The sequence below is a fragment of the Rutidosis leptorrhynchoides genome, chromosome 10 (assembly GCF_046630445.1).
Source record: "Rutidosis leptorrhynchoides isolate AG116_Rl617_1_P2 chromosome 10, CSIRO_AGI_Rlap_v1, whole genome shotgun sequence".
NCBI lineage: Eukaryota > Viridiplantae > Streptophyta > Magnoliopsida > Asterales > Asteraceae > Rutidosis > Rutidosis leptorrhynchoides.
Genome location: NC_092342.1, coordinates 59,427,342 through 59,454,550, shown reverse-complemented (window position 1 = coordinate 59,454,550; position 27,209 = coordinate 59,427,342). Strand labels below are relative to the sequence as shown.

The following is a 27,209-nucleotide window of genomic DNA, read 5'->3' as shown; positions in this document are numbered from 1 at the left end:
AGGTTTCTGATTTAATGGTTTCTTCCTCAACAATCTCTGTTTGAATGATTGGTGGTTCCGGAGGAATAATTAATGGATCAGGGTCTCGGAATTGTCCCTGAGTATTCTCCGGATTCTCAATTGTGATATTGGTTTCAAAAACTGGATTATCGGAAATTTGAGTTGAAGTGCTCGGTCGACTTGATGACGAGTCTAAAGAAAAATCAACGGCAGCTATATTTGTTAAACGATGTCTTGATCGAGTTACAGGTGGTGAACGTACAAAAGGTGGTGAACGTTTTGCTCGGTGCATTCACTGAATATCCTATTAGTTTTTAAAAAGGAAAGAAAAATTATAATAAGTTATCCAATTAATAGACTTTTCTGATTTTGCCCACGTTTCGAATAGCCAAAAGATGCAGCAGAGGGGCAGGATTCGTTTGGTCTCAATATAATTGAGTACTGTTTGGCTCCAATAACCCGGTCCACGTACAAATCCAACTATTACTACGAACCAGAAAATTTTGATGTCTATCAATTTAACCACTTAAAATAAATTTTCGTAATTTTAAGAAATCTAGAGAAGAAGTAGAAAAAAAATTCTAAGTCCTAAAAACTAGAATGGCGAGAAATAAGAAAGAAATAGATTGCGCGTCGAAAAATGTCGAAAAATAAAAGGTCGAAAAATAGGCGTCGAAAAATAAAAATAAGAAAGTAGTGCGAAATACGGCGTCGTAAAATTCTAAAGCACCTAAAACTTAGTCTAAGGAATAAGCACTTAAGGGATTTTACGGCAAAGCCTAAAAATTCTAGAAGTAAAAATAACTATGGCAAAACTAAACTTAATACTAAAAGTTGCGACTATAGTCTAAAAATCTAAAGGTAATAAAACTAAAAAAAACATTTTTTTTTTTTATAGACAAAATTTTAAAAATATATATATTTTTTTTTTTAATTTTTTTTTTTTTTTTTTTTTTTTTTTTTTACGTTTTTTTTTTTTTTTTTTTTTTTTTTTTAATTTTTTTTTTTTTTTTTTTTTTTTCCGTTTTTTTTTTTTTTTTTTTTTTTTTTTTAAAATTTTTTAAAAAAAACGAATTTTTTTTTTTTTACAAATTTTTTTTTAAAACGATTTTTTTTTTTTTTTAAAAAAAAACGATTTTTTTTTTTTTTTTTTTTTTACACAAATTTTTTTTTTTTTTTTTTTTTTTTTAAAACGAAATTTTTATTTTTTTTTTTTTTTTTTTTAAAAAAACGATTTTATTTTTTTTTTTTTAAAACGATTTTTTTTTTTTTAATTCATTTACTATTCATGAATAGTAAATGAAAATTAATTAATTAATTTACTATTCACATGAAAGCGACATGATAGCAATTATTAATTATAAGTTACATAATATACCCCTGAAGTATTTAATAAATACGACTTTTTTTTTTTAAAATTTACGTAAAGATTCTTAAATATTTTTATATTATTATATTCTATTTCAATATTTTTATATTATTATATTCTATTTCAATATTATTATATTATTATATTTTATTTCAATATTATTATAATTAAAAATATAGCGTTTTAGCGCTCCCCGGCAGCGGCGCCAAAAACTTGATGTGGTAGCGTGAGGGTACGAAATAGTATTAAATTTTTAATACAAAATACTACAAAATATGACACAAGTTTTATTAATTTACGGATGGGATATACCTAAACCTTGCTACAACACTATAGGCAGTGTACCTAATCGTAGAGTAGTGTAGTTTTTAGTAAGTCCGGTTCGTTCCACAGGGAGCTGGTGATACTTACTATATTTTTAACTATATTTATACAAAATATATATAATTATATAAGTAGTAATATTATTATAAAAGGGGGGTTTTACCGTTTAATGACCGGTTTGTCGATTCTATATTTTAAGCGTAAAGATAAATGACGATAATTAAAGTGCGTAAAATAATGACAATAAATAAAATGACAGTAAATAAAATTGCGAGTAATAAAATGACAGTAAATAAAGATACGATGAGAAATATAATAAAAGAATTATGCTTATTTAAACTTCCGTAATCATGATGTTTGACGTGTTGATTTTAATTTATTACCATGGGTTAATTGTCCTTTGTCCTGGTTTATTTGATACATCTATCTGGTTTTTGTCCATAATAGTCCATCGGTCATAAATATAAAGTGCGAGTATCCTCGTCAAATTACCCTTATACCCGAAGTCAAATATTCCAACTGATTAAGGATTTAAACTGTGACGCAGTTATCACTTCTGTCAACAATTACACCAGTTATCACTGTATGTAATCCACCCCTGTTTTAATTAGTTTATGAATATTAATTCATCCACTTGATCAGAATGAATAATCAATTACCCAACCCAATTGATTAATTAAATGATTATAACAGATTCCATATGAACATCACTAAATAGGACAACCATAATCATTATTAATTATTAGGTTAATTAATTTGAAGATAGGTTCGACAGACTCCAATGAGTTGTCACTCAATTAGACAATACCCCCCATCTATTAATAGTCAATAGTTCAATTTCCACAAGTGTCGGTCTTTTGCCCAAACCTTAATTATGGTCCAAAGTTCAATAACCCAATTTTAGTAATTAGCCCAACATCATGAGTACTTCATTTTAAATAAGCATAATAACGACTTAGCTACGAGACATTAAATTAAAAAGGAAAGACATAGCTTACAGTGGTGATTTATAGCGTAGCGTTACCCGGACAGAGTTCTGACTTAAAACTCGTAAATCATTTGTTACAATAACAAAATTATTATTATTAAACTTAAAATTATAATTAATATTATAAATATAAATATATTACATTGAGAATCAGAGAAAGAAAAGAGAAAAAGGTGTGTCCCTAAATTGATCGAATGATCTTCATTTTATAGGCGAAATATGAAATGAAATTTTCATTTACGACCCCTGAACTATGCTCAATTAACAACTTTTTATTATTTAATATTATTCTTATTATGAATTATTTAAATATTATATTTTATTCTTGTGCATAGTTGACTTGTAATTTTTACACCGTTGCGTCGAGCGTTGAGAGTTGGTTCATGTCCCAGTTCCGGATTTTCGAACGTCCTTTCGTACAATTTTATATCTTGTACTTTGCGTTTTGTAACTTGTACTCTTGTCATTTTTAGACGTTCTTCATCAATAAATTTGAACCTTTTTGATTGTATCTTGTACTTTTGAGCTTTTTGGACGTTTTGGTCTTTCAAATCTTCGTTTTTGTCTTTAAATCTTCATTTTCGAGCGATTTGCGTCTTTCGTCTTCGCACTTATTTATTTAACTATTACAACTAAAAATAAGGAAATTACATTTAAAAACTTTACATATTGGAACGATATTGCTACTAAATATATGTTCATTTGGAACACTATCAGTAATCATGATATGGTTTATGTAGAGCTGTGAATTTGATTGCATATTAGGCCGAGAACAAATTTTCAATTGGGCCATTAATCTGTTAGATAGTTTTGCAATATGGACTAAGTGTTTGTTGGGCTACAACTTGAATCGGTTTATATTGGGCTTATGAATCAATTTCCTTATTGGACTTATCAAATTACTACTAGGCTACTTAATGTTGTTGGGCCGAATACGCATATATAGACATGGGTATGAATTAAAAACAGAAATGAGAAGTAGAGTAGATGGTTGGACGTTTGGTAGAGGAACGAGAGGTCGTGGGTTCGAATCAATTTCCTGACAAATTTTTTTGGAAGCTTATTTAATCTATTTTAAGGTAGTCTCCTTTTAGATTATTAGCATTATTATTATTATTATTATTATTATTATTATTATTATTATTATTATTATTATTATTATTATTATTATTATTATTATTATTATTATTATTACTAAACTTTTCATTTAAAAACTGTTATTATCATTATTATAAGATTTATTATTAGAACTATCATTAATATTATTATTAGTGGAATCCTTAATAGTATTATCATTATTATTATTTTAATCACTACTAACATTATTTTGGTACTATTATAATTACTATTTTAACAAACAAATGAAATATATATATATATATATATATATATATATATATATATATATATATATATATATATATATATATATATATATATATATATATATATATATATATATAAAATACCTATAACATAACAAAATTAATATTTTTGTACAAAATAAATATATGAAATATATATATATATATATATTATTAATATAAAAAGATGATATAACTAATAATTGATATATATATTTGTTCGATTACAATTGCATATGTTAATATATATACAAATGATATAGGTTCGTGAATCCGAGGCCAACCCTGCATTGTTCAATTGTTCAATATAGTTATATGTATTTTTACTACAAAATACATTAAGTGAGTTTCATTTGATCCCTTTTACTCTTTACGTTTTTGGGCTGAGAATACATGCAAATGCTTTATTAACTGTTTTACAATATTTATATGCGTGAGTTTCATTTACTCCCTTTTTAAATGCTTTCGCAATATATATTTTTTGGACTGAGAATACATGCGCTGTTTTTATAACTGTTTTACGAAATAGACATAAGTAATTGAAACTACATTATATGGTTGAATGATCAAAATCAAATATGCCCCTTTTAGTCTGGTAATCTAAGAATTAGGAAACAGACACCCTAATTGACGCGAATCCTAAAGATAGATCTATTGGGCCCAACAAGCCCCATCCAAAGTACCGGATGCTTTAGTACTTCGAAATTTATATCATGTCCGAAGGAGGATCCCAGAATGATGGGGATATTCTTATATGCATATTGTGAATGTCGGTTACCAGGTGTTCAATCCATACGAATGATATTTTGTCTCTATGCATGGGACGTATGTTTATGAGAAATGGAAATATGAAATCTTGTGGTCTATTAAAATTATGAAATGATTATTTATGATAAACTAATGAACTCACCAACCTTTTGGTTGACACTTGAAAGCATGTTTATTCTCAGGTACGAAAGAAATCTTCCGCTGTGCATTTGCTCATTTTATAGATATTACTCGGAGTCATTCACGGCATATTTCAAAAGACGTTGCATTCGAGTCGCCGAGTTCATCAAGATTATTATTAAGTTAATTATAGTTGGATATATTATGAAATGGTATGCATGCCTGTCAACTTTCGATGTAATGAAAGATTGTCTTTTCAAAAACGAATGCAATGTTTGTAAAATGTATCATATAGAGGTCAAGTACCTCGTGATGTAATCAACTGTTATGAATCGTTTATAATCGATATGGACTTCGTCCAGATGGATTAGGACGGGTCTTCACATTTAGACTCCGGATTCATGTTATTTCGATTCCCGGAACTTAAGTTATGATTAAAATGGTGTTTTCATGGAATTAAAATATAAAAACGAATGTGTTCAGGTTTGTTTCGACTTTGTAACCACTTTTGGAGTCTCTAGGGTATACTAGTGTGTTAGGATTGATTATTAGATAAACATTCATGTTCGGGTCATCGAAATCCGAGCCACGGATCACCCGGTATGACTAAAACAAGTTTTTGATCGGATTAAAGTCCCAAGTTGAGTTATGGCTGTTGGTCATGACTTGAGGGCTGTTCTTGGGGTGTTCTTGAGGGCACTAATGTGTCGGGTGGTTTGGTTAGGCGAGGATATATATAAGACTCACCGAAAACTGACACCCGAGGCTCAAGTTATGACCCGATGAACTTTTAATTAAAACTTATGGGTATAACATCTAACTTATGATATAAATTATGATTTTCATTATTATTAAATTACTTATGATATAAAAGTAATTATTCTAATTTAAGACTTATGATATATATATTTATTATATCATTTATTAATTACATTTTGATTAATGAAACTTTAATTAAACTTATGATTAATAATACTGTTATTATTAAAGAAAAATACTTATGGTAAGTATCAAACTTATGTTATCAGATTATTATAATAAGACTTATAATAAGGATTAATTAATTATTTAATTATTATAAGGCTTAGTTATTATTTAATTATAATTCAATTATTAAATACTTATGATTTAATAATTTTAATTAAAACTTATGATATGATTAATAATTCATTATTAATTAATAATACTTATGCTATGATTAAAAACTTATTATTAATCAATAATACTTAAGTTATGATTAATATTTAATTAATTAATTAAATGCTTATGTTATATTAATTATATCATTTAAACTTATGTTAACTTTAATAATTCAATTTAATTTAATTAAACTTATGTTATGACATGATTATACCTATTTGACTTTAAATAATATTATAACTTATATTATTAATATAATTTATACTTTAAAATTCAATGTTGACTAAGTTTAACCAAGGTTGACTTTTGAGTTAACTTTCGGTTGACTTTGACTTTTAGTTGACTTTTATTGACTTTCTAATTAAGGAAGCTTTCCTAACTTAAAAACTTTCCAAAAATAGCAACTTTCTAAATATGGAAACTTTCCAAAAATAGAAACTTTCCAAAAATAGAAACTTTCCTAAAATAGAATTTTTCCAGGAATGGAAACCTGCCAAAAATAGAAACTTTCTGAAAATAGAAAGTACGTGTCCTTACGTTGTCCTGATCAAACCGAAGCATACTGAGTGTTGTTCTATGTTTACTTGCAACAAGTACTATAGCTATCATACTAAGAGTTGACCTAAGATAGTTATTTATATCGACCTGCTTTATTTATAGGTTGGCGTTGTGATCATTCTTGATCACTTTACTTCGTGCAGTTCACGTTTTCTGTGTTACTACTTCGTTTACGTTAAGGTGAGTTATAGTCCCATTTTTCTACTTTATATCTTTTGGGATGAGAATACATGCATTTTATTTATTTATTTTTTTATTGGACACAAGTGGAAGTTGGATTAAGTTATTCATTGTGAGTTGAACGAAAATATTCCCTAGTCTGGTAACTGTAATCACTGGTTTCTACTGGTGAACGCGAATCCTATGGATAGATCTATTGGGTTTGACAACCCCATTCCGTGCTAGTCGCGCTAGCAATTTTTTTGAAGACAGAATGTATTAGTACTTCGTAATTATTTGAAGATACACATGTTCAGTGTATATTGTGTTTGGTAAGGGTGGAATTGGTTAAGTGGTTATCAGGTGGCTCACGGGTTAATGGAATAATGTTTTATATATTTTCGAGCATATAATTTTTGTGGTCCAAAATAAGGCTTTATGTTTTTAAACATAAATTTTTACGGTTTAAATTAAATATTGTTTGCAATATTAAACCTATAATTCACTCAACATTTTTGTTGACAGTTACTCGCATGTTTTATTCTCAGGTTCATTATTGATTGCTTCCGCTGTGCGTAGAGAGTCTGCATATTTATGATAGCAGCTTTTGTTAAACATTAACTTGCATCCTATTTTAATACATTAAATTGTGGGTGTTTATTGACTTTGTTTTGGTCAACTTTTGATTAAGTATTTATGTATGATTTTTCTAAACTTACATTTTGGTAGGTTTCCTTTATAGAAAATAATTTTTAAATAAAGAATGCAAGGTTATTTATTAAATTCATTTAGAGTTATGATCAAGCTGTGGGACCAAGATAACGATGTTCGTCAAGTGTATATTGACGGGTCATTAAAATATACATCCATATTTCAGTAATTTTATTCAAACACAACTTCCATTTCTCTCACTTTTTCCATATTCAAATACAATCTCATCTTATCATGTTTTTACTTTCAAATACATCAATATGAATCTCAATAACACATATTCAGATCTCGACGTAAATGTGATATTAACGATCACGATTAATCTGAATTATAACCGAGCACTCGAATTACTTGATAAATTGGATGAGTTAAGCGATAAGAAAGAAGTCGAACACATTCCGAGAGCGCCTAGAAGATATCTACATAGTAATCGTGAAAGAACCATAATAACTTTATGGAATGATTATTTTGCTAATAATTGTACGTTTCCACTGGATTACTTCTGAAGACATTATCGAATGAGCATGCCTTTATTTCTTCATATATTTCAAAGTATATTGAACTTTTCTCTAACCCCGTCCTTCGTATTTTAGATATTTTCATAAAAATGTGATGCTACTGGATTACTTGGTTTTAATATCGTTCAAAAATTAACATCTGTCATACGTCAACTAGAATATGTTGCTTTGGCCGATCTTTTTGATGAGTACTTGCATATGGGTGAACAAACCTTGTATGAGTGTTTAAACATTTTTTGCGAATGTATTTTTCACTTGTACGCAACTGAATATTTGAGGAAACCAACTGCACAAGATGTACAACGATTGACCGCTAAACATGCTGAAATACATGGTTTTTTGGGGCTGCTAGGAAGTTTGGATTGTATGCAGTAGGGATAGAGAAATTGTCCAACACATTGGAAGGGTCATTATACACGAGGTGACCATGGTGTCTTGACAGTCATGCTTGAAGAGGTAGCCTCGTATCATGGATGGCTTTAGCACGCTTTTTTTGGAACCGCGGGATCAAATAATGATATCTACGTACTTAATCAATCTGATTTGTTTAGCGACCTATTACATGGTGAAGCTCTACTATGTACATTTACGATTAATGGGTGTACGTTTACCGAGGGTTATAATTTGGCGGATGGAGTTTACCCGGAATGGTCAATATTATTGAAGTCATTCAAAAATCTAATAGACCTGAAACAAACAAAATTCAAAAAATATCAAGAATCATCAAGGAAAGATATTGAACGAGCATTTGGAATACTACAAGACCAATGTACCATTGTTCAACATCCGGTAAGACCATATTTGTGACACCCTAGATTTTTTATTTTTCTTTTAAATACAGCGAAAGTCTTAAGTCCACAAGAATCATCAATTAGGTCAAATTTTCGTTTAGTCACAAGTTCAGATTTAATATGTTCATCCTCCAAAGCACAGGCTTGAACAGTTCGTAATTGATCGATCAAATCTGAAGTTATATTCAAACGTAAAAATTTCACATTCTCACCTGACTTTTTACGACTTAACGCATCTGCTACGACATTTGCTTTACCCGGATGGTACTTAATTTCACAATCGTAGTCTTTAATCAGCTCTTGCCACCGTCTTTGATGCATATTCAATTCTTTTTGAGAGAAAATATATTGCAGACTCTTGTGATCTGTACATATTACACAATGTGTCCCATACAAATTGTAACGACCCGACCAAAACCGTTATTGACGGCGTCGTTAACTTAGGTCCCGTTGCGTGGTCGTAGTCCCTATATGAGACTCGTTTGACCAAAATTATGTCGCATTCATTTGAAAGGTACAAGACTTGCAAGTTTAGTTTACAAAACCGTTCGACAACAAGTCTAAGTTTACAAAAGTCATAAAGTATAAATGAAATAACTTGCGACATGATATAAGTTGAAAAACACCGTTGCTATAAATAGCGTAAGTATGTAAACAAAAGTTTGAATCCAAAAGTGCTATCCCTAGCGTATGTATGTAAGTATGCTTGACCCCAAGCAAGAAATCAGAGTGTATGCATGTATGCTCGACTCCAAGCAAGTATGAGTGTACGCGGAAGCATGTATCAAATAGCCAAGTATGAACCTGAGAAACATATAGAAAACTGTCAACGAAAAAACGTTGGTGAGATCATAAATGTATTTGTAAACGTATATTTTGAACCACAATAGTTTGTAAAGATGATTATCCAAATCGTATTTATTCCGAAGAATGTAGTTTGTATTGCGAGCACCCAATTACCAAAGCTTAACTGAATCTTCCCTCTGAATTTTGAATATAGTGTTAGAACATACACTATGCACGTTGAAATTATATTTCATCCACTAACGGTAGCGAACCGTCTGAATGAGGGTTCGTTAAACCCGTATGGCCACACAACATAATCACTCGCTTACACTTACACCCTGCAAGTGGAACTAATGATAATTGGATTGAGGACTTTTGTTCTAACTCGCCTGTATCTCTGTATTCGTATTTGTGTTCAAAGTATAAAAGTATGAAAAGTATATATACATGTGAAATGTATATAAGTATGTAATGTATATGTTTCTCAGCCCACGATTTAAAAGAATAAAAGTTGTTGAAAAGGTGGGACTATGATCTCACCTCGAGTGCACGAGTATAAAAGTACTTCACGAAGTAACGTATGCATGAAAGTTGCTTAGCCTTGACCTAAACAAGTAAGTTATATCAATTAACCGGTTACGACACAAAGTCGGGTGAAATGTGTTCAATTAGTCCTATGGCTCGTTACGACTCGATTAAGTATAGCATGTGAATCACGTTGTCAAGTTTCATACAAGAAACAAGTATAAAAGCATGTTAGAATGATTGTATAAAAGTTTGGTTAAGTTTGACTAAAAGTCAAACTTGGTCAAAGTCAACGAAAAAGTCAACACGTTCGGGTCGGGTCCCAAACTATTTTTCTGAGGTTTTTATTCATATATAAGCATATTAGAACAAGTTTCATGTGAATCGGAGGTCGGTAGCTAGTCAAACATTTCGCGTGAAATGTGACAAAGTGAGCAGAATCTGGCCAGGCGATTCTGCGCGCCGCGCGGGGATGTGGCGCGCCGCGCCACTACCTGGCCAGAGAATTCTGGTCAGTTTTTCCAAGTGTGCACGAACCAAAACCTTTTCCAACCCAATTCTTGACCCGCAAACACTTATAATGCCTATCATATATCGTCGAAAAGGTATTTTGACGAGGAATACAACTAACCACATATCATCAATCAAAAACATCATTTACAATAACCGAAAACTCGTCAATTGATCAAGAAAGGTTTATTTTCAAAGTTTCAAGTTCGTAAAACGTATTTTATGATTCGGGAATCCAATTTACACATACGATATGCCGTTTTGAAGGTAATGAAGCATACATTACAACTAAACACTTACTAATAACATTTCATGGCATTCGAAACATCAAAAGCTCGTTTTAAGTCTATCAAACCCTAACCAAAATCCGCAAAAATCAATATTCATGTTTTTGAAGTTTCCTTAATCAACCTACGCATCAAAACGAAGCTAGTGATACTAGTAACACAATTAAAACATGCAATTTAACAATCTAACAACATTAACTCATCCAAAATCAAGGATTAAGCAAACCCATTTCAAAAACTCAAACTAGTTATTCCAAACCACAAATCGAGCAAACAAAACATATATTCATGTTACACACGAGCCATAGACACTAACTAACACAATTTCAAGTATATAAAACGAATTTAGAGAAATTTAGTGTTTTAGAAATGTTACCCAAAATGGATGAAATTGGTACCAAATCGAAGAGGATGATGAGAGGATCACGAATATGTAATTTGTTTTGAAGTTTGCTTCCCGATCCGAATTTAGATGATGAATTATGTTTGTGTTCTTGAGAGAAAGAAAAGAAAGAAAGAGAGAGAGATGGAGGGATTGAATGGTGGTGATTGGGGTGGACTAGTTGACCTAGTCAACTAGTTTGCCCCGTGTCAATTTTAGTCCCTCGAGTTTAGAAGCGGGTGCGGGATTTAACCAAACGAATATTTTAAAAACGTTCGAGTAGACGAGTGATGTTATAATTAAATAACGAGAATATTATAAACGTTAGTCAACGGAAATTGGGAATTTAAATAGCGAAAGATATTATTTTAAAAAAAAAAAGACGGTGTTAAAAATAAATTTAACGGAAAAACGCGGGATGTTACACAAATAATATCTCCATAGCTTCAGAGCAAACACTACAGCAACCATTTCTAAATCATGTACAGGATAATTTCTTTCTTACCATCTACTACATAAGCTAGGAACGATTCACACCCTTTGGATAAAGATTTCTTGGCTTTCGTCATTGATATCAATGGAAAACTATATAGCAACTATTACTAACATCAATTTAGCATAACAAACACAAAACATGAAGATTCAAGCTCATATTCATCAAAAACCCATTTTACACCCAAAACCCAATTCTTAAGAATTAAAGCACAAATTCAATCAATCAAACCTGGATAAATGATCACAAGGATGATAATAATCACTCCTTAAAGCCTCTTGATTCAATTCTAGCTTAGATTAAATTGGAGTTTGTGAAGGTGTAGAGTTTAGGTACGTTCTTGTTTGGGAATTGTCTAGAAAATGGAAGAAAGAAGCAGATATTACACTCTTATGTGTTAAAATATAATACCCCATTACACACGGGTATTTATTAGTTATCTAATATCTTTCGTACTTAATTTGGCAACCCTAACGGAGTCCAAATTCAACAAACGAACCATTTCTGTGACCCTTGTCACAAACTGGTCTTAACCACATATTCAATTAATAATACACATATTATTAAAATAAAAGCATATTTAAACACAAATATAAACCTAAGGGTAATTTAGTAATCTTACTTCTAACTCCGGTTTCAGTCTGTTACAAATCCACCCCCTTAAAGAGATTCCGTCCTCAGAATCTGGTCTTGGTCAAACAGATGAGGGTAACGGTTCTTCATCAACTCTTCTGTCTCCCACGTCAAGTTAGACCCTAAGCTGTGTTTCCATTCTACTAAAACCATCGGGATCTCTTTCTTTCTTAACTTAGTAACCTTAATTTATCCATATACTGCTCAATCACCTCATCTATCGTCATCTGAGGTGTCATTTTCATTGCCATAAATTCTGTCTTAATTCGATTGAGGTCATAGGACCAACAATACTGTTCACAAACTTTACTATAAAATTGTTCCTAAGTAATCATGTTCACTTGCTCTTTCGGTATACTAGAAATAACTGTATCCCGATGGTTTTAGTAGAATGGAAACACAGCTTAGGGTCTAACTTGACGTGGGAGACAGAAGAGTTGATGAAGACCCGTTACCCTCATCTGTTTGACCAAGACCAGATTCCGAGGACGGAATCTCTTTAAGGGGTGGATTTGTAATAGACTGAAACTGGGGTTAGAAGTAAGATTACTAAATTACCCTTAGGTTTATATCTGTGTTTAAATATGCTTTTATTTTAATAATATGTGTATTATTAATTGAATATGTGGTTAAGACCAGTTTGTGACAAGGGTCACAGAAATGGTTCGTTTGTTGAATTTGGACTGTTCATCTGAAACCCACTGTTGCACGAACCTTCGGTAGTAACCAGCTAATCCGACAGAAAAATCAAAAACCCATTTTACACTCAAAACCTAATTCTTAAGAATTAAAGCACTAATTCAATCAATCAAACCTGGATAAATGATTACAAGGATGATAATAATCACTCTTTAAAGCCTCTTGATTCAATTCTAGCTTAGATTAAATTAGGATTTGTGAAGGTGTAGAGTTTAGGTACATTCTTGTTTGGGAATTGTCTAGAAAATGGAAGAAAGAAGCAGATATTACACTCTTATGTATTAAAATATAATACCCCATTACACACGGGTATTTACCAGTTATCTAATATCTTTCGTACTTAATTTGGCAACCCTAACGGAGTCCAAATTCAACAAACGAACTATTTATGTGACCCTTGTCACAAACTGCTCTTAACCACATTTTCAATTAATAATATACATATTATTAAAATAAAAGCATATTTAAACACAAATATAAACCTAAGGTTAATTTAGTAATCTTACTTCTAACCACGGTTTTAGTCTGTTATAATATTATACCCGCAAAATTAGAAGAATTATGTTAACATGTGTGATATTAAATAATATGATAACCGAGGACAACGATCGTGCATTTTGTGGACTCGAGGAGAATTATCGTCCGGTTCGACGTACACGAGGAACAATCCAAGAAAGGGTTGATGTGCAACTTTGGGTGGATGCAGAATTAAGAGATGTGGGCATTCATCGACTACTATGAGATATGCTCGTGGAACACGTGTGGAGTCTACCACTTAATTATCGTATTCGACATAATCCGACAACAAATCCAAACAATCAAGATGAAGCGGGACCTTCACATATTCTTGATGACGAAGAAGGATCAAGTCGAAGAACAAGAAGATCAAGACGGAGACGACGAATAGTTTTTCATAATTTTTGTGTAATTTTTAAATTTAATGTAATTTTATTTTTAGTGTATTTTATAATTTAAGTCGCATTTTAATTATCGTCGCAATGTTTTAAATTTTAATTAATGAAATGTTTTTAATTGTTAATGAAAATTTAATTTTATTTGTATAAGTATTTATAATTTGAATAATTATAACTAGAAAGATTTCGGATCGCGCGTTGCAGCGAAACATTTTAACGTCTTTTATGAAACTTATGTTGAGCGATAACTGAAAAAAATTGTGAACAAAACGAAGAAAAAAGGGGTAGGAGGAATCGAACTTAGGTCTTGTCCCTTACAAAGTCATGATTATTCTAGTCATCCACTTGATATAATAATTTGAGTTTGTTTATTATATATATGTTACCCTTAAAAAGAAGAAGCTCCGTTTTGAATATATTTAGTTATGTTTTGTTCGTAAATTTATATTGAGTTGAACGATGATGACAGATGAACCTAAATCACGGACGAAAAAAATAAATCTTGTAAAAAAATTAGGTGAGTTTTATTTAATTAATATTAAAAAGTTATATCTTAGCCCCTCACTAAAACTCACTTAACTCAAACTTACCCCTAAATAATTACATGTTTTACCCCCTAACTAAATCTCATTTAACTCAAACTTTCCCTATCAAAAACCACATACATCATGAAATAAAACGACCATATTTTTGATTGTGTTTAGTGTATATGGAAATTATTTAATTATATTACTACAAAAATAATATAATGAAATAATTGAAAATATTGAGGAAGTATGTCATTGTTGGTAGTGTTTAGTCCCACCGTTACGAATTCTACTTGTGATTGGTGTCACTCTGGGCGGCCTGAACCCATGTGGTATGTGACTGGAATCAGCCGTAACGTAGGTCTTGTACTTTTTTTAAACGAAGTATGTGTTTGTGTCTGTCTCACGGATATCGCCAATTGTTTGTACACTTTTCTACGAACCTTATTGAAGTAATGAGGCTGGAATATCCAGGTCATGAAGGTAAGTAATATAGGTGAGTATGAAGGTTTTATCCTTTTCGTTGGTGATTCCTCGAAGGTAGCAACGCATAGATTCATTTACGCCACTGAGAGAGGGTTTTTGGCATAAGTATTAGATTCTAAATTGAATCGAGTGTGTTGAGTGAATGTGATGCTTTTAATCCTCTTGCCTCCATATTTGTAGAGATGAAATACCATTTTTTGAGGCATTGTGAAATTCCCATCCATTATGGAAAGATTCCTTGACTTTCCCTAAATGGGTCTTTGTAAGAGTAAACATTGTTGTCTCTTGCCTTAGTTGGCAATGGTGGCGGCCGAGCTAATAGTAGCCTTTTTACATTGACTTTTGCCAAACTGAGGTTCGATACACTATATCAAATGCCACCACTTCGTTACTACACGTCTTATCAGACCTTTGTTCCTCTATTGCTTCGAGAAGGTTTGCTTGGCGAAGCAATTTTTATTATGTCGAAGATAAAGTATGCTATCGAAGGTGGGGTACACTATCACTTGGGCAACGCCATATCGATACGTAGACCATATTCGTTCTTTTTAATTTTTCTTTTAAATATAGGTGAGGGTGTTAATGTTTAAATTCCTGACTTTGTAACCTGTTGTAATCCTTTCCAGCTCCTCGCTAGTTCGGGGTTTTGATGATTAATAAAAAGTATGGCCACATTTAATATTTAATTAAAAAAGTATAACCGTTGTGTATTAATGAGAGCTGGCAATTTCAAAGGGCAGCTTAGACCATTCTCTATCGTTTACTTATCTCACAAAACTTTCATCTTCCACATCAGCGCCACATCAACACAAACACATTGAACATTCCTTTCTCTAATCTTATCATAACCTCCACCATCCAACTTTAACACAATTTTAATTATTATATAAATACAAAATATAAATAACATTACTAAATTAATATTAATAAATAAAAATAAACATTACATTAATCAAAAATTAAACATTACATTAAATAAAAAACACTACATAAATAACAAAAACACATTAATAAGACGAAAATTATTATTTTAATAAATTAAATCATTCAAGAAGCGTTGTCTCTTCGTCTTCGTCTTCATCTCCTTTTTTTCTTCGTCCGGTGCCAATACCGATATCATACTCTCACGGTATGTTTGAAGAATTTTTTTTCTCGTTTAGGCAACAATTGGTTAACGGTTGTGTTGAGAATTTTAAACGTTTTTTTCATTCGTTTCATAATTGACCCTTGACGTTTTTCTTGTTGAGTTTGAACAATTTCTTGATGGGCTACCAAGATTTGAGAACGAACCTCATAGGATGAACAACGTGAAGAAGCGGCGTCGGACGAACATTCACTTTTACGACTAGCTAGTCGATCCGGTGGATGACGGATCCGGTCATCCTCAAATAATTTTGTTTGATTCGGGCTTGGATCAACCCTTAAAGGTTCCTCGTCTCGCAAAATGATCAATGGTTTCGCCTGTTGAAGTCTTCGATTGTTCATTACGCCTTCAGGCATATTAAATTTTGGACACTCACGAAGTATTTTTCATGCTTCATCGTGTGTGAAACTGACACCCTGACGTGATCGATATTCTGCACGCACAGCTTCAATGTCATCCGAGTCATTAGGTCCACTTTGCCATTCGTTTTTTTAAATTGTTTGTAAATACCAACCAAAAGTTTGACTTCTTTTGCCATTTTCCCCCATTTGCTAGTTATTTGATAGTTGTTCCCTTTGCGATCAGCGGCACGATTATAGTTGGCTACAACCGTATTGCAAAATGATTCATGAGTTTGCGAGGTTTCGATATACGGATTTTCCTTTGCATCGAGCCAACGTTCCGCAAAGATATTTTCTTCTTCCGGAGTCCAATGCATAAGTTAACGTCTCGGGCGTTGACTTGTTTCGCCTACAACTAGTTTATTCTTACATTTTATTTTTGTTTTTTGTTGGTCGTTTTCTGGTTTTGTTTCGGGTACGGTTTCAATAGTCGGTTATGTTAAAGGTTGTGGAATGTATAGTGTTTGTTGTGAATAGAACCGTTGTTGTTGGTATGGGAATGGTTCCTGTTGTTGTGAATACCATGAGTTGTGAAATGGTAGTTGTTGTTGTGGTGGATATGGTAGTTGCTGTTGTGGTCGAATGAATTGTTGTTGATAAAATGCGTTTTGATTTTATGCGAATTGTGAAAAATTAATTTGACTTGGTGAAGAGCTGCTAGCTTGATTCGATGACGAATTGTTTGGTGACGGTATTGGATTATTAATCATATGGTTGAAAAAATTATTATTGTTTGATTGAGACATTTTTGTTGTATGAAATGAAATGGAAGAATAGATTGTATGAAATGGTAAAATGGAGTATTGTGTGAAAATAATAGTTATGAGAATATGTATATTTAAAGGGTAAGATAATTGATTTATAAAAAAATAAAAAAAATATAAAAAGTTAAATGAGTAAATTACCGTTTGAAAAACACATAAAGTCAAAAAGTAATAGCAATTAGGTCCCACAAGGCTCGTTAGAGAGCCATTGCAGGCTTAACAAACGGTGCAAATAACGAGTTGATGCCTACTATTGTGAGAGAGTGGCGATGTGTGGCGGAGTGGGTGACGGTTTGTAGGGAGTGGCCTTAGTAGTTTGATGCTTGAGCTACTTGAAAAGAGACACAATTTCAATCTCTGCTTGCTACAATCTAGAAAGGAAAGAAAGACACTTCAAAGAAAGAAATTAAGACCTCCATTAACTCTGCATGTGACGACACATGCAAATGATGTACTTTTTGGCCAAAAGTGCAATCTGCCTGTGACTAGGCAAGGTCAGATTCCTACCCTCATTAACCCTGGTGTCAAATTCCAGTAGGGTCCACCAGTTTCTTATTTTCTTTATTTCTTTTATATATATATATATATATATATATATATATATATATATATATATATATATATATATATATATATATATATATATATATATATATATATATATATATATATATATATGTATATGTATATATATATAATAGAACAAAATACAAAAAATATAAAAAAACATAAACTAATTTTTTTTATTAATACAACGATTACATGAAAATTCAAGATTACATAAAAATTAACGACTAAAATTTAAACATAAAAATTACATAAAAAAAAAACTAATGCATAGTGTGAAATGACGCCGGAAGATTCCAAATATGCTCCACTAAATCTTGGGTTAGTTGGTCATGCACCGTCTGATCCCTTATCTCTCACATGATAACGTCTTGATCTCGTCCCCTTATACGTTCGGGACGATTCTACATGTCCTCGGTAATGAATTCTTCCTCCCAATCACTTAGCGCAAATCCGTTATCTTCTAAAATCATATTTTGAAATATGACACAAGTGTCCATAACTCTTCGTATCTTATTTACCGACATAGTGCATGCTGTTATCTTTAAAATATGAAACCGACCTTGAAGAACTCCAAATTCCCTCTCTACATCCTTTCGGGTACTAGCTTGAAACATAGTAAACTTAATCCTTGGGTTATCTGTAGGGCACGCAAAACCCTTGACTAGTGTCGCCCAGTCGGGATATATACCGTCAGCTAGGTAATAATATTTAGTGTACTGATTACCATTAACCTCAACCGGTGCGGATAAAGATGTTGCGTTCTTAAGTTTATCAAAAATATAGGATTGATTCAAAACATTTATATCATTGTTGGAACCCGCCATCCCAAAAAAAAGCATGCCAAATTCACATGTCATACGAAGCAACTGCTTCTAACATAAGGGTGGGTTTCTTGTGATCACCCCGAGTGTATTGTCCCTTCAAAGCAATGGGACAATTTTTCCATTCCCAATGCATACAATCAACACTCCCCGAGTATACCCTTGAAACCATGTTTTTCCTCATGTTTACTATATAATCGTTGAACATCATATGCATTGGGAGTTCTCATGTAGTGAGGCTTGAAGAGTGATAATAAATTTACAAAAGTTGTCTAAACAAAGTATTGAGGACGACTCACTCATTTTTGAATATTCATCAAACATATCGGCAACAGTTCCATACGCTAATTCTCGTAGGGCCGAAATTAATTTTTTATATATACTAAAAATCGGCCTTCCGGTAGCATCAAAACGTTTGATAAAATATCTAAAATGCTCGGAAATATTAGGACTATTATAATTAGAAGTACCTTGTGTTATTCGGATAAATAATTGAATCCGCATACGAAAACGCCTTTTAAATATATGCGGAGGAAACACCGGCGTCGATGAAAAATAATCGTTCCATAAGTCCTCTGCGGCTTTTTCACGGTTTCTTGGAATATAAATTCGGTTACTTGAAACGTGCGCGAATTGAACTTCCGAATCATCATCTGATTCTTGTAATAGCTGAATCATAGGCACTATATGCTCGTCTTTCGAATCGGATTCGGAATTAAGTAGATATGAAACGTAGTTTGAAGACGATGCCATATTTATAAAAAATAAGTAGAAAGTATAAAAAAGTGGATAAAATGAGAGAAATTGGATGTTTTGATGTTTAAAATGGAGTAGGAAGTGAGTTTATATAGAAAAGAAAAATAAAAGATTAAAAAAAAAAAACAAACCTGTTGCTCCAACGGTTTGAAAAATCCGATCAGTGACCAGCCGCCACGTGTCCAAATCAACCTTTAACGCTTTTTTTTTTCGTTTCGCTGACGACTAACGCCCCCAGGGCGTGAGACCTGACGCCGCTTTTGTACTTTTTGGTGATTAGGACGTGTTTTTTTAGTGGAGTAGTAGTCATGTTTCTTTTTGGTGTTAATTATGAGTATTGTGATGATGTGTAAAATATAATTGAGTTAAGTATTAAAAGAGGATAAAAATAATATTTTTTAAATTAATAAAAAATAAAATAAACAAGTGACACCAAGTGACACACGTTTATTTTGGTGTCATTTTCGAACTAACAAAGTGATACCACAAAATACTACTTCATTACCGCAAAATTTGACGTTTCTTCGTGGTCACATGCGCCAAAATTTGACGTTTCTTCGTGGTCACATGCGCAAGTGACGGGTCACTTTGGCCCGTTACAAACAATCTAATGTGAGCTGGGTATACACGATACATACACGTTCGAATAAAACGATAACCCTCTTTCACAAGTAAAAAAACCAAAACCCTTTTGTATTTATTAATTTCGATCCAATCCTATATTCAATCCGATTTCTTCGTTTTCTCCGTTTGAATTTCAATTTCAATTTATAATAAAATAAATCAACAATAACAATGAATCCAAATCAACCACAAGACACACACACCACAGACTACGCACCCTACCCTAAAATTGATCCTAACGACGTCGCTCCAGCTCCGGCAACTTCCGCCGGCGACAACTGGACATCAGTTCCCGTCGGTACTCAGCCACCGCCGCCGCCGCCAGCTGCTTCCGCGCAACCGATGTATACAGGTGCTGCTAGGTCATCGGAAGGTGTATACCCTAGCGGTGGTGCAACTACTATGCCTAGTGAATCTAATCCGTACGTGTCACCTGCTCCGGTGCCCGAGTCTTCTACTAAAAGTAAGTGTTTGTTGTTATTGATCTGGATTTTAGGGTTTATGTATTGATTTGTGGAATTAAGTGTTAGGTTTTGGTTGATTTGATGTTGTTTTATTAGAAACGATTGATACGGTGAAGGATGTGCTTGGGAAATGGGGAAAGAAGGCTGCTGATGCTACGAAAAAGGGGCAGGATTATGCTGGTGAAGTCTGGCAACATTGTGAGTATATTGAGCTTTTTAGTCGTGTTTGTTCGTATGATTTAATTGCGTATATTGAATCAATGCATTTGAGATTTAATAGTATTAAGTTAAATATATCTTGATGTATTAATGTACAAGGAAGATTGCTTATGTATATATATGTTCATGGAATGTTGGAACTAGACAATAACCATGGTTGTGAAAGTTGCTAGTCGGTGGGGATCTTGTAGGGATTAATCGTATGTTCATAACTTTCAGTTTGACAGTTTTTGATCTAATATGATGGAAAAAAATCGACTTTTGACTGATTTTGGACCATTGACCGGTGACTTGTGACTGACTTGGCCTAGTCGGGTTGGACTACTTCAAATCCCGACTAGTTGGCTGACATTCACAACCATGACTATAAGATATGTTCCGAATCTGTTCTGAAAAATGTGATATAAGCTAATATCAAGGTTTGGTTTTTGATAATAAGTATTGATATTGACTATACCGGACACCTCTTTGATCATGGATTCATTTCTTCAACTTCCCTTGAAGCATTCTTTTTGCCGCTAAGAACCATTGTTAGTTGTAACTTGTAAGCAGCAGTGTTGCAGAACTCGGAATTACTCGGCGAGTACTTAGTTTTTGCAACTCGTGGAGCACTCGGCGAGTACTCGGTCAAATGCGGCCGAACTCGGGATTACTCGGAAAACCAGTCAAAGTTGGTCTAAGTCAAACTTGATCAACATCTGAGTACTCACCGAGTTGCCGAGTACTCCCCCAGTTGCCGTGTACTCCCTAAAAAGTCCCTCCCGAGTAGCAATTTTTGCAACCTTGGTAAGCAGAGTGGTGGGTCTAGGATATCTATTAACCTCACCCTCGTTGAGCATTTTAAGTTTGTAGTTTTACAAAATAAGCCGAGTTTTGTGTGGGTGTTTGAAGAACTAAAAATGAAGACGTAAGATAAGCTGGGAATTGATGCATATAGAAGTGTAAAACCTTAAAACCTTAAATATAAGGCACATCAAAACTTGGAATTAAAAATAATTTCTGGTTGAATTAAAAATGGTGACTTTACTTTTGATTACAAAATCTATCCATCTGTTGTCAATAAACTTGATAAGATTAGCTTATCGGAGCAGAACAATAATCTATGATCCCAATTTGGTTGATTTGTGCTTCTAATTTAGTACATCTTTTGTATATAGTAGATTGCATTGCATTCTTTGATAGTAAGTTAATGGACTTGATATGTTTTTAGGGTGACTAGTGGTAAATTGTTCGAGAATGACCATTTTCAAGAAACATCTATCAGAAACATGTCCTGATTTACAAATTACTTAAAATTATGCATTGCAAGTTTCTAAATGTGATGTCAACTTTATTTTCTTTTAGTTGATCAGGTTTTCGTAAAAATGTGTTTTTTAGGATGACCAGTTTTATAGAGCTTTGAGTGGTTTTATGTAAGAAGTAGTCAAAAAGAAAAAGTATCAAACATTTAACTGAACATTCAACCCATTTTTCTCTCCATGGCCCTTCTTTTCTTTTATCTTCCGTATATTGTAAGCTTGTACACTAAGTTATTCTTTCACAGTAGCCATATGGTCCCTTTTTAGCATTTTCTAAATCTAATAGGTCGGTCTGGGCTGTGATTGATTCTATTAACTTTTTTTTCGTGTTAGATCATATGTCGTGATCCATTATTATTTGATTATGAATCCAATCGTTAGTGGAATATGACCATTACCTGTGAAATCATAATCTCATACATTGTACATTGGTCCTGGCAACATACAGAGTAGCATATAGAGACACGTCCGATTATTCCCAAAATGTATATTGAGGCACATCATTCATATTATATATTCTGTTATTTTTTCCTCCTTTTCCAGAGTTGATTTAAACTTGCTGTGTGTTCTACTGTTTATCTTATAGCTTCATCAGATATTTATATTCTCTCTAATGAGTTTATGGATGTAGTCAAACACCCATCTTTGGCACAGAAGAATGTAATCACGGCGGCTTGTTGACAACTAAATATCATAAAGTACTTAAATGTTACAAAGCTATCCATTGTGGATTTAGAGAACTTGTGTTTTTTAAGGCACGGCCCCAAAATGTTAGTCTATGTGGATTGAACTTTGGTATTCACTATAGATTTTCCAAGTCCCCGCCACTCGGCTACCCCCTTAGGGTTATTATAGAACTTTTTTTTTTTTTTTTTTTTTTTTTTTTTTTTTTTTTTTGAAAAGCAAGAAGAATATATTAAACAACGAAAGTACAAGGATATTGCAGTGGGACATAGACCTCCCAAAGCACAAAGAAACGCAACACGACAAAATAAAACTAGCTAGCTAAAATTGCTTGCGGAGTTAGCAAAACAAACAACCACGAAAACAAAACAAATTTACACACTTGTGAGATAAATACTAGGATCACTAATCCAATTGAACCAATTGAATTGTCTTCCTTTTGATCTTTGCGATATCCACTCGAAAGATTTGATTTGGATCTCGTTTATTGCCACCGGAACGCTCCACGATTTGTTGTGAAAGATAACATTATTTCGGTTCTTCCAAATGTAATAAGCACTAACCCATTCGACCGCTTGCCAAATTTGTTTACCGAACTTTGACATGATATTTGAAGAGTTGGCATTACCACGCAAGATCTCGTTTGTACTAAAGTTTGAAAATTGACCTAGCTTCCACCATTGATGAACACGGGACCAAATTTCCAAGGAGAATTTACAAAAAACCAAACAATGATCTACACTTTCCATGTCGTCGTCACACACCGGACATCTAACGGAATGCAAATCAACGCCGCGTTTATCAAGTTCGATCCTAACCGGAATACGTTTCTTGGATGCCCTCCACACGAAGATTTCTAGCTTTCTAGGAACTAGATTGTTACGCATGGTTTCAAGATATTGTGTCGGACACGGAAGCAGCTGCTCGTTGATAATTGTTGATAGTTTCTTGACTGAAAATAGTCCGTTTGCTGACAGAGACCAATTCCAACCATCCTTGCATTCACGATTGAAATTAAAATCTGAAATCAAATTGATTAGATCCTCTAGTTCGCTACGGGTTCGGCCTGAGGGAGTACGGGTCCATTCCCAAATGAGATCTGAAGATGGAACGGCCGTATTTACACGATCGGTAATAAGTGCATCTTTATACATTTAATGTTTTGAGTTGGCATCGGGATTGAAAGTTAATTTCCATAAAAGTTGCCTCTACGGAATTGGTGCTAATATGGATGAGGTGAACCATGCGGCCAATTCAATTGGTTGTCAAGTTGGAAAATTCCCGTTCAATTATCTTGGTCTACCAATTGGTGCAAATATGACAAAAATACAAGCTTGGAACCAGGTTATTGATAAAATAAAATCTCGACTCTCGGATTGGAAAATGCGGATGATGTCGTTTGGAGGAAGATTAGTCCTCATTAAATCGGTCCTAAGTAGTCTACCGTTGTATTTCTTCTCGCTCTACCGTGCTCCCTCATGTGTTTTAAAATCTCTCGAGTGTATGCGACGTTCTTTTTTTTGGGGTGGCCGGGATTCGGGATCTAAAATTAAATGAGGACGAAAATTAAATGTATAAATTACTAAGACGTGTGGCCTTTTTGGAACTTCAGTTTATCATGTGAAATCGATTCCTCTCAAATAAGAATTCTTGTGTCACATGGTTACACATATTGGGTACTAGTGTACCCCTTCTAAAATTCAGCATTGGGTGCTCATTTAACGTGATAGATTGCAGTACTTAACAATTACTGAGGAAGTACATCTGTAATATGCGGATTCTTTTCTTTTATGTAAACGGGTTACCGAGTCTATTGAGTAAACCAATTATCTTGCACTGAGCTATTTTCATTTACTTTCCTATCATGTGAGACCTACTGATCATTGAATCTGTTGTTATTTGTTTGACTTATAAAGTCCTAAATAGTTAATTTCCATCACCTACTTACGTTGTGATGCAAATTTAAAATATCATGTTTAACGAAAAACAAAAAATGCATAACTGTTCCATTGTATTTATCTGTTGCTGTAGTAGCTAAATGAACCATTTCATTTATCTGTTGTTGGAGTATCTGATTAAACCTTTGATTTTGAATCAGTGAAAACTGGACCAAGTATCACCGATGCTGCTGTTGGGAGAATTGCCCAGGGAACCAAAGCTCTTACAGAAGGTGGGTACGAGAAAATATTTGCAACAACATTTGAGACGGTTCCTGATGAAAAACTTGTCAAATATTACCCCTGCTACCTTTCCACATCTGCGGGTCCCGTAATGGGAATCCTCTACATGTCAACTGCTAAACTTGCATTCTGTAGTGACAATCCTCTTTCTTACAAAGTTGGTGAAGAGACACAATGGAGCTATTATAAGGTAATCTATCTTCCCCGCTGATCCTCTGAACCATGTTTGAATTTAAATACTTGTGTCTATTTTTTTCCGACCATTATTCTTGAATAAAGTTGTCGATGAATTATAATGCTTTGTTACTCTGGCTGGCAGACAAAGTTGATTAACTTTGTATGTGGCCTAAGAAAAGTGTTCTGACTGCTAGTCCATTTTCCGGCATACTAGTCTGTTAACAGGTTGGATCTTGATCTTAATAAATTTCTTCGATTCGATCCATTTATGTGATACGGTAGGTCAAAAAACTTAAAACCTGTTGATGCAACAAGGGATCCACTAAATTGATCCATATAGGAAGAACTTGCGGTGGTCCAACTAGACAGTAAAACTGAAATGTTTATCTTAAATTCTTAATCTTATATTATACGGTTTTAAATCATATTCAAAGAAATTCTTTAGAAAGAATTTTTATATTGGTTTGTTGACATTTAGTATCATGACTGCCACAACATTTTTCTTCATCTTGGTAGTTAGGTTGACCTTTGTCGAGGTATAACTGTCTACATCTCACCTTCCCCATAGCTCGTAATGATGGGATTTAGTGTTGTTTAGTTTGGTTGACCTTATAATATGCCTAGTTCTTTATTATATGGTTTTTAAAAGATTTCCACCTCTTATAACAGTCAGTAGTTCCATGACGATTTTTAATTTTTATTTTAACGAATTTCTTTTTCCAAAAAGACTCATATTTGATGTTCAATGTGATGAATTTTTACAAGAAACAACCTTTCTCAATTCTGATATGCCTTTTCTTGGTTGGTTTGTAGCCGTTGCTATGTATACAGGTTTAAATCTTGATCATTATCGTTTTTTGACAAACAGAAATTATAGTTGACAAAAAAGAGATAAGGAATTGTCACTGACGTTTTCTCTTTGCCGAGGGTGGGTTTATGGGGTATTCGATGGGGATTTTGAATCGGTGGGGTGAATAGTCAATCAAATAAATATAAACGGGTCAATTTGAATCATGATTTACTTATATAGATTAGCGGGGTCATGGGTCATTTGATAACGGGGCTGACATTGATTCGTGTAGTATTATTATTATGTAATTGATTAAACATACAATTTGATAAAGAAAGCATGAAACTTTGTGGTCAAATACTATATAATGTATAATGTTTTTAATTTTAATTAGATAGGTCAATATATCTAAAACACTCTCATTCCGTATTTTTCACGTATTTGTGTGAAATTGTTTTTCCGATTTATTCATATATTTTTCTCTCATAAACCACAGGTGGTGATCCCGCTGCATCAGCTCAAAGCTGTCAACGCATCTAAAAGCAAAGCCAATCCTGCTGAAAAGTATATCCAGATTATATCCGTTGATAATCATGAATTCTGGTTCATGGGTTTTGTTAATTACGATAGCGCTGTACAAAAGCTCCAAGGTGCTCTTCAATCCCATTATGGAGTCTAACTTCGTACCACCCGTGTCTTCATTTAATTACGTATGTGGTATATGCGCATTATACTCGGTCTCTTGGTCATTTTGACTGTGCTTAAAAGTCTTGCTCGTGTAAAGAGTCGTTTGCAGAAATTATTGGCGTTACAGGGTTTGTAAACTATGGTCAATGCTCCTTTAGTACATTATGTGGTCTGTCACTCATTGTGTTTTAAGATGTGGTCTTGTTTCTTGTGACCTAAATGTGTCTGTGGAACTTCATACATATAATTTAGTGATTGTGTGATGCTCAATAATCCATATATGTTTGGATAATTTGTTTTCTTTCAGATCTTTACTATACTTCGATTCTTATACACCAATTTTTGATCCATACATACTTTTAATCATAAAACTTACAATTATACCTCTAGATCAATCCAAGAAGTTGAACTACATAAAAGCAAAGCATAAGTAAGAGTATAATAGTAACTTGGTGTCTATGGATTAAAAAGCATAAGAGTATAATAGTAACTTAGTGTATATGGATTAAAAAAGAGAGTGTGAGGCCTCCCTTCTGTTTATTATGTATTGTATGTATGATGTATCATATTTGGCACAA

General features: G+C 33.0%; 1 protein-coding gene across 1 annotated transcript; it reads left to right on the top strand.

Moving 5' to 3' along the window:
* Nucleotides 1-20,263: 20,263 nt before the first annotated feature.
* Nucleotides 20,264-26,896, top strand: LOC139872144 (GEM-like protein 1). Its single transcript, XM_071859965.1, has 4 exons — nt 20,264-20,595; nt 20,693-20,794; nt 24,896-25,167; nt 26,441-26,896. The coding sequence occupies exons 1-4, from the start codon at nt 20,304-20,306 to the stop codon at nt 26,621-26,623; spliced, it is 849 nt and encodes a 282-aa protein (XP_071716066.1). The 5' UTR covers nt 20,264-20,303; the 3' UTR covers nt 26,624-26,896.
* Nucleotides 26,897-27,209: the final 313 nt, after the last annotated feature.

Excerpts from the sequence above, each read along its gene's own strand:
- LOC139872144 (XM_071859965.1), top strand. The coding sequence starts at position 20,304 with ATGAATCCAAATCAACCACAAGACACACACACCACAGACTACGCACCC. Across the intron at positions 20,596-20,692 it reads GCCCGAGTCTTCTACTAAAA|AAACGATTGATACGGTGAAG; the intron begins GTAAGTGTTTGT and ends TTGTTTTATTAG. Across the intron at positions 25,168-26,440 it reads CACAATGGAGCTATTATAAG|GTGGTGATCCCGCTGCATCA; the intron begins GTAATCTATCTT and ends CATAAACCACAG.